General features: G+C 46.8%; 1 protein-coding gene across 2 annotated transcripts in view; it reads right to left on the bottom strand.

Annotated features, from left to right (window-relative positions):
• CXADR (CXADR Ig-like cell adhesion molecule) overlaps nucleotides 1-12,736 on the bottom strand; it is an 83,786-nt gene that overhangs the window by 44,397 nt on the left and 26,653 nt on the right. For both annotated transcript variants that reach the window (XM_040338807.1, XM_040338806.1), the window contains exon 2: nucleotides 1,370-1,539. In XM_040338807.1, coding sequence (XP_040194741.1) covers nucleotides 1,370-1,539 — 170 coding nt within the window. The remainder of the gene's footprint in view (nucleotides 1-1,369; nucleotides 1,540-12,736) is intronic.

Here is a 12,736-nt window from a genome sequence, read left to right as displayed (position 1 = left end):
AGTCATAAGCCAAGGCTTTTAAGTGGGCTGTATAAGTTATTTACTGGCAGAAAAAAAATGTTTTTACTATCCAAAGTTAAAAACATAGACAGAAGATTTAATAGATGGAAAGGTGAAAAAAAATTACTGAAGAGCCTCTTTAAAGCAGGGGTTACACGGGTTTTCTTTTTTAATCCCTCGGGCGCTCTTACCTTGTGAAAACAGCCACTCGTGTGTCCCACTGTTATAGCCGCCCGCATTGTGTTTGGCCCGCACACGATACTTTTTAAAATTAGTAGATGGACGTTTCCATCTTCAGTGTGGGCACTCTGAAGCCCAGCAGGCATTTACACCTGTGTTCCCTCACCTAAAATGGCGAATTAGGATCCGCCCTGGTCACACGACCCGCTTGCCGAGTCACGTGACCCGCGAGATTACGCTACAGCGCGTCTCCTGGGAGTCTCGACACATCACTCCCAGGAGACATCGTGCTGATCGGGGAAAACTAAAGGCACGCCCACTCCCGCGGGGAAAGGAGCCAGGAGGAAGACAAAATGCTGCCGAATCAAGGTAAGGAAACAGAAAAAAAAAAAAAAAAGGACGGGTTGTAAATTAACAATGGGTAATGGTATGGATAAAACAAACTTGAATTCTAGGGTGAACCTCTGCTTTAATGCATAGATTGAAAAACGTTGTGCTGCAGCACCCCTCTGATTCCCCCCCCCCTTTTTCTTACCCGAGCCAGCGATGAGCACAAGCGCAGTGGCTGCAGATGCGGTCTTTCCTCATTGGACAGATTGATAGCAGCAGGAACCATTGGCTCCTGTGGCCGTCAATCAAATCCTGTGAAAGGGGAGCGTCCCACTGTCTGTCAATGGATGCACCAGCGGGACTCAGAAGCGAGCCTGCATGGGTGCCCCCAGGGAAAGTGGCTGTCCATGGGGGCACCCGAAGAGGGGCTTGTAGCACCGGCAGGGGAACCCAGAAGAGGATCGGGGCTGCACTTTACAAAACCATTGCACAGAGCAGGCAAGTATAGGCAGGTTTGTCATATATATATATATATATATATATATATATATATATATATATATATATATATATATATATATATATATATATATATATATATATATATATATATATATATATATATATATATATATATATATATATATATATATATATATATATATATATATATATATAATTACAATCCCTTATTTTTTTCAGCAAGTTCAAAGGCCCATTGCAAGTGAAGAAAAAAATTATAATGTATCAACAGAAAAAAACAAGACTAGCAATAGCAGATAACATTCCATAGCAGAACACAAACGGCTGGACTACATGCACACTGATACTGGATGATTGGATGTTACTTTGTACTTACCATCTGGTCAGCTTGTTGGGAATCGGCTGCCACTAAAAACCATTCTATGTCCAGTGTTCCAATGTCCTCTGGTGCCAACGTGTACTTGCACTCCAGAGTCGTTTTGCCACCTTGAACACCCTCATAAGTCGTCTTGCTTGGCGTGACCAGTACCAGAGCATTCAGAGAAGCTGAAAAGAGAAGACAAAAAAACATGTAAATCCGCATCACTGGAGCACAAAAACACAATATATTGCAGCTCATCAATCTTTACATGTGGGGACTGAATCCCCCCCCCCCCCCCTTTTACTTTCACCTGGTGATCCTGCCAGTAAGTAACACTTCCTGTACCAAGAGGAATATGCTGCACTGCATCTATAATGCAGCAGCAGTCACCGCAAGAACAGGGACTACAGAACACCTCCTCATCTTCTCCATAAAACAAATAACACTGACAGTATAGGACAAGTTTCTTTGCACTTGTTGGGCAGATGACAAAAACGATGTTAAATGATACATTCATTTTTCATTCAGCAAATAGGATTTTCAGGGTCTGAATTTGCATAAAACATGGGAGGTGTGATGTAGTCCCGGGTGGACTAGTAATAAGGTTTGATTTCAATCAGAATTTTTAGAAAGCAACTGTCATCTCCGTGCCGCAGCGGCTCCTTCTCTGACCCGCTGTTGACTCACCGACAGTCCCATTCACTTTAATGAGGCGGCTTGTGATGCGGCAGTGACACAAGGTGAGGGGCGTGGCGGCAGCAGGTGAGAGGATGCTCACTAGCAAGCGCTGCCATGATGGATCTGAAATGACAGGTGCTCTTTAAATGTAAGCACGTATTACTGGTAGTTCGAATCTCCCTGAACTTTGTTTTATCTTGTGGTTACTATGAAATTGTGTGAATGCATCAATGCAATGCATGTTATCTCAGCTTGGATTCATTGAATGAGTTAACCAAAATATTGCAGAATATACAGCCTCATGCTACATAACCAAGCTCCATTTCATGCTCAGCCAGATTATATATCTTTAGATACATTTTTACTCCAAAAACCATGTTATTTTTATTGTAACGATTTCTTTTTTTAAATCATTGATTTTTAGCCACCCTGTGATGTACATAGCTCCTCATACAGTTCACACAGGACTCCCACCCTAAGAAAAAAACAAAAACAGAAGGAATGCGATCTATAAAATGTATGAAGAGGAGATAGCAAAAGGCAGAACACAATATTGTCTGGAGAAGAGTGAGGGAAGTCAATTACATGACATACTGTTCATTCTGAGTTTGTCTCCATTAAAAAAAGGATAAAGTTCCCCTTTCTGGATTTTTTTTTTTATAAAATGTACATATTTTTGTCAGGCTTCTGCAGACAAGCCCTGCAGCTTTCTGCCCGTACCTCCATACGGACAGACTGTTTGAAAGCTGCAGGGCTTATGAATGAACTATGCACCCTCACACAGTTCACGCAAAACTACAAGGCATCGATTGGCTGCAGTGGCTGGCGGTACTTGTAGTTCATTCATTTTCCAGGAAACTATGAATCACAGGGTGTTGTGGGAGAAGCCCTGCACATCCCCGCTTATTAAAAAGTGGCAGAGGGTGCGGAAGAAAGATTGCCAACTGTTGCATTGGGGGAGGAGAATCAGAACTGGTGGGAGGGGCTAAAACATGTAACACCCCAAATATAGTTGGAACATGCAACTTATCCTTTAAAAGTGGATGTAAACCCAATTATAATTTTTTTTGCTGTCACAATGTAGAGTATAAGATCATCTGTGCCCAGTCTTGTCACAAAGAGTTAATCCAGCTCTGCGCAATCCTCTTTTCTTTTTTCAGTGAGATAAACGGACAAACAGGAGAAAACTTTTGTTCGTTCTTCCCCCTTGCTGTGAATGACAGGTTATTTACATATCTCATGCACTAACCTGAGACAGGCATTTAATTCCCACCCAACTCCCTTTCTGAAGTCATGTGGTTACTTTTCTGGATTTTGACTGGATGCTAGTGATCATAGCAAAATTTAGTGTAAGAAATGCACAGGAGAAAATGCAGTCTACTGACATGACTCCACCCACCGAGCTCCAGACAACAGATCCACCCACAGAATCTGCAGTTTTTCAGTTCTTATAACAGACAGAGGGGAGACATTTGACAGGTAAGGATACATGCAGGAGGCATCTATAATCCTTATAGATCAGCACTATGACAGTAGTTTAGGAAGGATGAGAGTGGGTTTACATCCACCAAGTATAATTAAAGGCAAAACTTGAGGTTTAGCTTTGGGTGGAGTGGCAAGGTTGTTAGAACAGTTAGGTTTTTATTGCTGTCCGTCTCTCCGTTAGGGAGATTCACTCTCCAATTGTGCTGATCAACAATGTCACAAGGAATGATAGTAAAAAGGTACACCTAAGATTTTGAGCTGCCAAGAGAAGAGGAAATTTCCCCTTACACAGAAAGAGATCCTCTCACTTCCTGTTGAGTCTACAGGACAGGAAGTGAATGGAATCTCCCTAATGAGGACACAGATGACAAAAAACAAACACTGATAAGGGAGGGATATAAAAGCCCAACCATGAGAAAAATATGTCTTTAGTTGTACTTTAATCAGCACATTTTACTATTTTACCTTCATGCCAATTCATCAAAATCATTCCTCTTCTGCTAAGGAATCTATAGATGTGGGAATGGTGCTCACATTTCTTGTCAGATAATATCAAAACCTTGTCTGCTCAGCAAGTCAGACCCCATTTAAAGGATAAGTGCACTTCCATTGAGGAGCCATTCAGCTGTCAGACTAATGGGATTCTGTATGTTACATGAAGAGATCACTGTGCTTCTTCCACACTGATCTGCTGGTTCTTGGCTTCTGTTTACATCAGCAATGGTCAACTTACTTGATGTGGTGGGGCCCCAAATGTGGCCCCTGACATGACCAAATGGCACATAACATTCAGTGGATGTAATGTTACAGAAATCTGTCAGACTGCTGACAGATTTGGCCATAGATGGCTTGAACCTTGTATGGGCAGGCCGATTACACCCAAATCAAACCATCGATCGACTAATGTACAACCAGCAGGATTTTTACATGCGATTGCCAGCAGCCATAGCCACTGCCCCACCAGAAGAACACAATAGCTCTGCGGGAGGGATTGCCCCATCCAGACTATTGATGGGGAGAAAAAAAAAACAAAAAAAAAACAAGCAATTCTCTCTCCTGAAACCTGTGGCTACATGAAAGAAATGGCATAATTTATGCCCTGCCTAATTCCCCATGGAAGGAGGCGTCCCCTGACCAGACGCCAGAGGGGCCGAGGCGTCCCCTGACCAGAAACCAGAGGGGCCGAGGCGTCCCCTGACCAGACGCCAGAGGGGCCGAGGCGTCCCCTGACCAGACGCCAGAGGGGCCGAGGCGTCCCCTGACCAGACGCCAGAGGGGCCGAGGCGTCCCCTGACCAGACGCCAGAGGGGCCGAGGCGTCCCCTGACCAGACGCCAGAGGGGCCGAGGCGTCCCCTGACCAGACGCCAGAGGGGCCGAGGCGTCCCCTGACCAGACGCCAGAGGGGCCGAGGCGTCCCCTGACCAGACGCCAGAGGGGCCGAGGCGTCCCCTGACCAGACGCCAGAGGGGCCGAGGCGTCCCCTGACCAGACGCCAGAGGGGCCGAGGCGTCCCCTGACCAGACGCCAGAGGGGCCGAGGCGTCCCCTGACCAGACGCCAGAGGGGCCGAGGCGTCCCCTGACCAGACGCCAGAGGGGCCGAGGCGTCCCCTGACCAGACGCCAGAGGGGCCGAGGCGTCCCCTGACCAGACGCCAGAGGGGCCGAGGCGTCCCCTGACCAGACGCCAGAGGGGCCGAGGCGTCCCCTGACCAGACGCCAGAGGGGCCGAGGCGTCCCCTGACCAGACGCCAGAGGGGCCGAGGCGTCCCCTGACCAGACGCCAGAGGGGCCGAGGCGTCCCCTGACCAGACGCCAGAGGGGCCGAGGCGTCCCCTGACCAGACGCCAGAGGGGCCGAGGCGTCCCCTGACCAGACGCCAGAGGGGCCGAGACGTCCCCTGACCAGACGCCAGAGGGGCCGAGACGTCCCCTGACCAGACGCCAGAGGGGCCGAGACGTCCCCTGACCAGACGCCAGAGGGACTGGATTTTAATAAAAAAAATGTATGCACTATGTCTTGTATCTTGTTATAGTACCAAAAGGAATATGCATCGTTTACATTTAGACCTTAAAGAAGCCATTCCCGGCCACTACTGAAGGGTCTACTTATTTCAGGATTCCTTGCAGCTATAGAATCATGAGGGGGGGGGGGGGCAAGTCGCATGTGGGCAGTTTTGAATGGAGCCATTAACAAAATTACCCTGACTTCATGCAGGCCATTCACCAACTCCTATACTCGCCTAGCCTCCACTCCCTCCCCCAAAGCTGGCAAAAATATCCAGCACACCCAGCCCAGTAACCCCCTGGTGACAGTGCCTGTGCCTAGCAGTCAGATGGCAGGCAAGCAGGCAAGAGTAAAGTCACATGACCAGGGGAAGCACTGTCTGCAGGGGAGGAGGGAGGCGCAAAAGCAAGGTGAGCATACAAGGATCACTGCACTGTATGGGGAAGGTGACAATGTCTCTTTAAAAAGGCAGCAAGGCACAATATGGCCTGTTTTTATTAAACCATACACCAGGCCCAAAGAGGTGTATGCCACCTACTGGATCTCGCTTTGGTTTACAATTTCACCAAGCACTAATAGAATCGCTTCCGCTATACTCTGATGCTTGGAAGAGAGAGATGCGGCTCTTACACAACAGTCACTCTGCCCACCCCCCTCCTCTCCCATGTCTATTCACAGAAAGATTTGCATTTTCTGAATGGGTTCGAAAAATGTGAAGTGTTCGATGATTGGGCAAAATAAGAGGGACAGGTAGTAAAGCTTTAAAAGGACACCGGGGCTGTTGTGTAGGACCTGTAGCGGCAGAAGTATAGTGATCGCTATCCCATCAGTGCTCAGAGAAACCATAAATTGTACACATCAAAAAAGAAGCGCTCAAGGAGGTGGCATACACCCCACTGCCCCTCGTGTGTCTGCAGATTTACAAATGTTTTAATAATAATAATAATAATAATAATAATAATAATAATAAAAATAAGCCACCGAAAAAACATTTTTGAAGATCATGGGGTTCCATATGGAGAGCCAAGAAAATGACTGAAAAGAGCTAGAAGGACATTTACATGATCCTCTAAAGCAGTGATGGTAAACCTTGGCACCACAGATGTTTTGGAACTACATTTCCCATGATACTCATGCACTCTGCAGTGTAGTCGAGCATCATGGGAAATGTAGTTCCAAAACATCTGGGGTGCCAAGGTTCTCCATCACTGCTCTAAAGAGACGGAGCTACACGCACCAGTAATCAGAGCACTGCTGTACTTAATTAGGAAAGAAATGCATAGCACGGAATCAGATATAAGCAGTGTGTAATAGTGAACAAGCTTTAAAACTCTCAAAAGCTGTGCCAAGAGCTAGTTCTCATGTTCACCTCTGCCCATCAGATCCAGCTTTATCCTGCAGCAATACACGGTTGAGGTGTGACAGCCGGTGTCACATGCTGCCATCTTGGTCCTCTTCGGCCTTTTCCAGATTCAGACAGCCCAGCCCGCCCCAGCCCCCACCCCCCACCCATTGTACCTCCAAAAGGGATCCACACTCACTTTTCAGAGTCGTTAGACAGGCAGGGAGGAGGCAATATGTATTAACAGAGAAGTCAGTGCCATTACCCATACAACATATAGATAGAGTTCCCGGGTGCTCGATCCACAGATATTCTTGGGAAAATGTGGTTACAAAACGCAATAGGTTTGCCCGTTCTTCCATTTCTAAAGTTGTACGGTTTATTCTCATTTTTATGCTCTTAGTTTTAGACATCTGACAATAATTCCTCTGTCCATCATCAAAACCCTTTCTAGTCCTGGCTTGGCGTATAACAGATTCATTATAACCTCGGTCCAATAAAACGCAGATGAAGGACCTTGCATTCCAGCTCAAAGGCCAAGTCTGTTGAACAGTTTTGTTTGGCTCAAATAAACTCCCCATAAGGGATGGCATAGATGGTGAGGGAGGGAGGGCATAGATGGTGAGGGAGGGAGGGCATAGATGGTGAGGGAGGGAGGGCATAGATGGTGAGGGAGGGAGGGCATAGATGGTGAGGGAGGGAGGGCATAGATGGTGAGGGAGGGAGGGCATAGATGGTGAGGGAGGGAGGGCAACGGGCTGCAAAAAGTGTAGTATTACCAGAGCAGGATTTCCGATAGGTGCATGTTGAAACCTCACCCGTAGTTTGACCACCCTTTAGTAGGCAATATGTTGCCTCCCCACCGCTTGTTTTATCCCTGTAAATGGCCCATTACACATGGTTGCGGGGAAGTTTTGGGGCAGGAGATTAACAGCGCCAACATCGGGTGGTATCACATTCGCCCCATGTGTACAGCAGCCGGCTGAATGTCTGGTATTCTGTCTTAAAGCGGGGGTTCACCCTAAAAAAAAAAAATATTTTTTTGTCTACCATGCCATCCAGCATACTAGCGTGAGCTACAGTATGCCTTTATTTTATTTTTTTTCGCTGTACTCACAGTTTAATCCGTTAGTTAAGTTTCAGACTCCCCGCGGGGAGTAGGCGTTCCTATGAAGAGGGGAACATGATTGACGGCCGGCTATGGCGCGTCACGCTTCCCGAAAATAGCCGAAATAGGACTTGGCTCTTCACGGCGCCTGCGCAGTCGGCTCCTAGTCTGTGCACAGGCGCCGTATAGCGCCGAGTCCTACTCCGGCTATTTTCGGGAATCGTGACGCACCATAGCCGGCCGTCAATCATGTTCCCCTCTTCCCAGGAACGCCTACTGAGTCTGAAACGAAACTAATGGATTAAACTGTGCGTACAGCACAAAAAAAAATAAAGGCATACTGTAGCTCACGCTAGTATGCTGAATGGCATGGTAGAAAGTTGTAATTTAGGGTGAACCCCCGCTTTAAGCCACATTCACACCTCAGTAGTGTTTGCAGGCAGAAAGTTGCACGATTTTACACAGGTCACCAATGTAATAAAAAGAAAAAAAAAAAAAAGAAAAGAAAAGAAAAGAAAAGAAAAGAAAAGAAAGCAGAAAAATGCCCAAATCTGCCTGGGGGGGTCTGAACTCGTTTGATCTTCAGGCGTTTTGGAGTGGACATGTGAACCATCCCCATAGAGAATATTTTCTTTTTTCCCCCCTCCAGCATTTTGTAGCTTCAGGCTTCAAGCTACAAAATGCTCAGGTGTGAATGGGGCCTTCGGGGCACTGCCGACTGGCATGTGATTAATGCGCTCAGCCAATGGCTATGGAGCACCGTCTGGTGTGTTCTGGCCGGGGAGCTGCTCCCCTATCAGAACACAATGGCTCAGCAGGGGAGATTGCTTTACGAACACCGGATATTTCATACAGGATCTCCTCCGGAGCTCTTCAGTTTGTTTTTGCTCAGCCCGCTGGATTGAATGAAAAATACCAGGCTTTCCAGTCAGAGTCCAGCTCACCTCCACCACAGTGTTATCAGGACATTGATAATTGGGAGTATGCCGAGTAACTTTTTGAAGCCATAAACTCCGTCCCTCGGCTCCCAGCCTACACCACATTGTCTTTGGCTACCAAGATCATTGCGGCTGATGAACAGCAGTTGGGCTGCAGAGTCTATTGTTCTGGGCAGGCAGACCCTGTGTGTCTGGTGGAGTCGATCTGAGATAAGAGGATCAAGATATCAGAGGCGGCTTATACAATGAGAAAACATGGCTGTTCCTATTCTTATAGTCAGGGGGAAGGTGTGGGCTGTCTAGGCTTCTTGTGACCAGAAAATAGACCTTCATTGGTTCGATTTTTATGCCCAGTCAGTTGCGTTTTTGTTATAAAATATCCCTTGGCTGGCTACCAGTATGTCACTGCCATCACCCATTCTAAAGCCGGCCATAGATGATCGAAACTGGGCTGGTTCAGCAGGAATCAGAAGAAATGTTGACGTCATGCCCGCAGTCTACCCGAGACTGTGTGGCCGGAAGTGGGTGCAAATACCTGTCTTTAGACAGGTATCTGCACCCCCCTCCCCCCTGAAAGGTGTCAAATGTGACACCGGAAAGGGGGGGGGGGGGGTTCCGATCAGCGGGAGTTCCACTTTAGGGTGGAGCTCCGCTTTAACCCAGTAACAGAAAAAAAAAAAAAACACACACACACACACACACACACGACAACTCAGGAGGAGCCGCTGAACTATGACACAAGTACAGCAATTTCCACTTTAGTGCTATTGTGTTCTTACAGGGGGAACGCCTCCCCGACAGAACACTCTGGTCTGCCATTGACTTCTGTGGGACCAACTGCAGTACACACGGGCCGAATGTCGACCGGTCTCTACTGAACTGGCCGATACTGCCTGACATTTGACCCGTGTGTACTAGGCTTAAGAGCTATGCTGACAGTCTGCAGGAGCCTGGCATCGCACCCGAGATCTGCCGATCAAGGGTGAAACATTTAGCAGGCTTCTTAGGAAAAAAGAGGGGGTGGGGCCGAGCCACGGCTGTGTGTGAATAGACATGCAGAGCCGCAGCTCGGGAGTGAGCCTGCTTGGGTGCCCCCATTGCAAGCCGCTTGCTCTGGGGGCAGGAGTGCCAGCAAGGGTCCAGAGAAGAAAAGTATTGTGGCTGCTCTGTGCACAACCACTGCACAGAGCAGGCAAGTGTTATTTAAAGTCATAAAGGATTTTCATATCACTTTAACCATCGATCAAAATCCACCACCTTTGACTATAGGCTGAAAACTATAGCTAGATTATCCCAATGGGAAGAGACGCTTGGAGAGGAGATCATTTATCGGAGCATGTATGGCCAATGTAACATATGGTGCTGGATAAGACTCTCCCACTTGTGTCACACTACTAAGGGCATGCATAGTAGATCAGAACAGCTCATGCTTGTAATGTGAATACCAACATGCAACTGGAGAACTCAAACGGCACTGAAAGCTCTTTGAATTTTCCTGCAAAGCACAAGTTCCACAACACCAGAAGTAAAGTGTGATTACAGAGCCCGCTACAGAGCAAACCAGTTATGCCACTTCCAGAGGGCAACGTACCGGACCACTGCATTTATACCGTCTAGTCGTCAGATTTCTGGTGTTATCAGAGAATGCCATACCACTGTGTGATGCAGTACAGCATATGGGGGTCCCCACTTCACCCCAAAGCAGTGCTTTTATCTCTTTCACAGCAGCTTGCAATACCACAAGAGCTCCAATAAGAAGTGGAATGATGTCAATTTTCCAATGATGAGGCTGAAGGTGGAGAAGTGCCATACAAAGCTGAATCAGGAAGATAAATGACAAAGGGGCTGTAAAGGTTTGTTTTTTTATTTTCTAAAGAGGTTCCTTTAAGCTAGTGCATTGTTGGTTCACTATCCCTTTTCTTCGATTTCCCTTCTAAATGTTTTTTTTCTTTGTCCGAATTTCACTTCCTGTTCCTTCTCAGTAAGCTGTTCTGGCTGACTAACCCCCATCCAGAACAGCTCGGATGATGGGGGCAAGCTTACTGAGGAGAAACAAAAAGTAAGAAATTCAGACAAAGAAAAAAAAAACATTTAGAAGGGAAATCGAAGGAAAAAAAGGGTAAGTGAACCAACAATGCACTAGCTTAAAAGGAACCCATTTAGAAAATAAAAATAAAAGGCTTGAGAAAGGAACGCATGCTCCGTAAACGCGTAGCCTATTGGCCCCCTGAGCAACCCGGAAGTGCCGTCATCCACACGGTCCATCGCTCACCTGGAACCGACGTCACAGCCCCGGCTCCCTGTGTGATCGAGATACAGGAAGCAAAAAGATCGCCACCCGCTCCACTACACCGCAGCCATCCACAAGTGACTGTCCTCCGGATGTGCCATGGTTTGCGTCACATTGGTCTGCCATAAAAAAAAGCGGGACAAGTTGCATTTTTTTTATGCCGCTTGCTGCAATGCACTCCACTGGATTGTAATATTTCGATAACGCATCACAACACACCTACGCACACCGGAGTGAATGGGCACTCAAAATCTGTCTTCCAAAATACTGTACTGTCGTTTGTGTACACAGGAGCCAAGATGACTGCAGGGAAAACTGAACTCACTGGAGTCATGTTTAGCCGGTCTCTGGGTTCCCTAGCAACATGTCGAGGGATGACCTCGCTCTACACGGACGGCTAACAAAACAAGTCATCCTGCACACTACAACACCGCGCCGCCGTGTGCTACAATCTGCTTCCAGACACTGGATACGCTGCCGCAAGGACAACACGCCAGTAATCGCACACTCAACTGCTCTCACCGACCACATTATAAACATGCATGTGGAATATATATTAAAATAAAGAAGTATAAATAGTGCAACTTATTAACTCACAGCTTAATAGTCTCCAAGAAAAAAGGTTATAGAACAAAACTATTACATTCATACAGGCTTTCCTCTGCTAATGTTTACATGATCTGCTGCCAAACCAGAACAATTCACCTTCTCATTACCTCACTGGTGTACAGTCACTGAACAAACACTTCTCCCGTGTGTCCTCCAAGACCCAGTGACCCCTCCACCAGGTGTTGCCATCGTGCCTGCGCTACATGCTCAGCATTTACTAAACATTCTAGGGGAGCAGCAAAAAAAAAAAAAAAAAAAAAAGTTATCCAGAACAATATTTTCTTGCATTTTTTCCCCCCGGACCTATAAAACTATGCGGTTTACCTCCTCCAGGTCGCACAGAGGCGCTTCTCTGAACTTCCGGAAGGGGAGCACGTATGCGCCCCCCTGGATGCATGCACTGTATCCATGGAGATACAGTGCATGCATCCAGGGGGGCGCATACGAGACTCATCCTAAACAAAGGTTCTCATGGGACCTGGGAAGCAGATATCCGGAGCCACTTGAAAAACCAGCAAGTAGGGAAGGAGGCATTTTCAATGGAGGAATTGAGGGCAACCGCAAGCTAAAAAAAAAAAAAAAAAAAAAAAAACACACACACAACAAAAAAAAAAAACTGCAAAACAAGATTAGTGCTGAAGTCTGCAGCACTATTTGATTTTTTTTCCCTTCAAATCACAGTGTACACAAAAACAAAACATCTCAGCCAATAATAACATGCATCAGTTACCCGAGAGGGGTTAGGAACAAAAGAGGGCAAAGCTAAAAAAATTTGATACAAAGTCATAAATCGGTAACTGTTGATCCATTTTAGGGGGAAAGAACGTGCCTGAAAGAACCCATCAAGCAGACTCTGTAGGAAGCCCCAGCATACCTTTAGCCAATGTCACATGACGCTATAGGAAGCCCGAGCATACCCATCAGGGT

This window comes from Rana temporaria, chromosome 2, assembly GCF_905171775.1.
Source record: "Rana temporaria chromosome 2, aRanTem1.1, whole genome shotgun sequence".
Lineage (NCBI taxonomy): Eukaryota > Metazoa > Chordata > Amphibia > Anura > Ranidae > Rana > Rana temporaria.
This window is presented reverse-complemented; position numbering and strand designations above follow the sequence as displayed.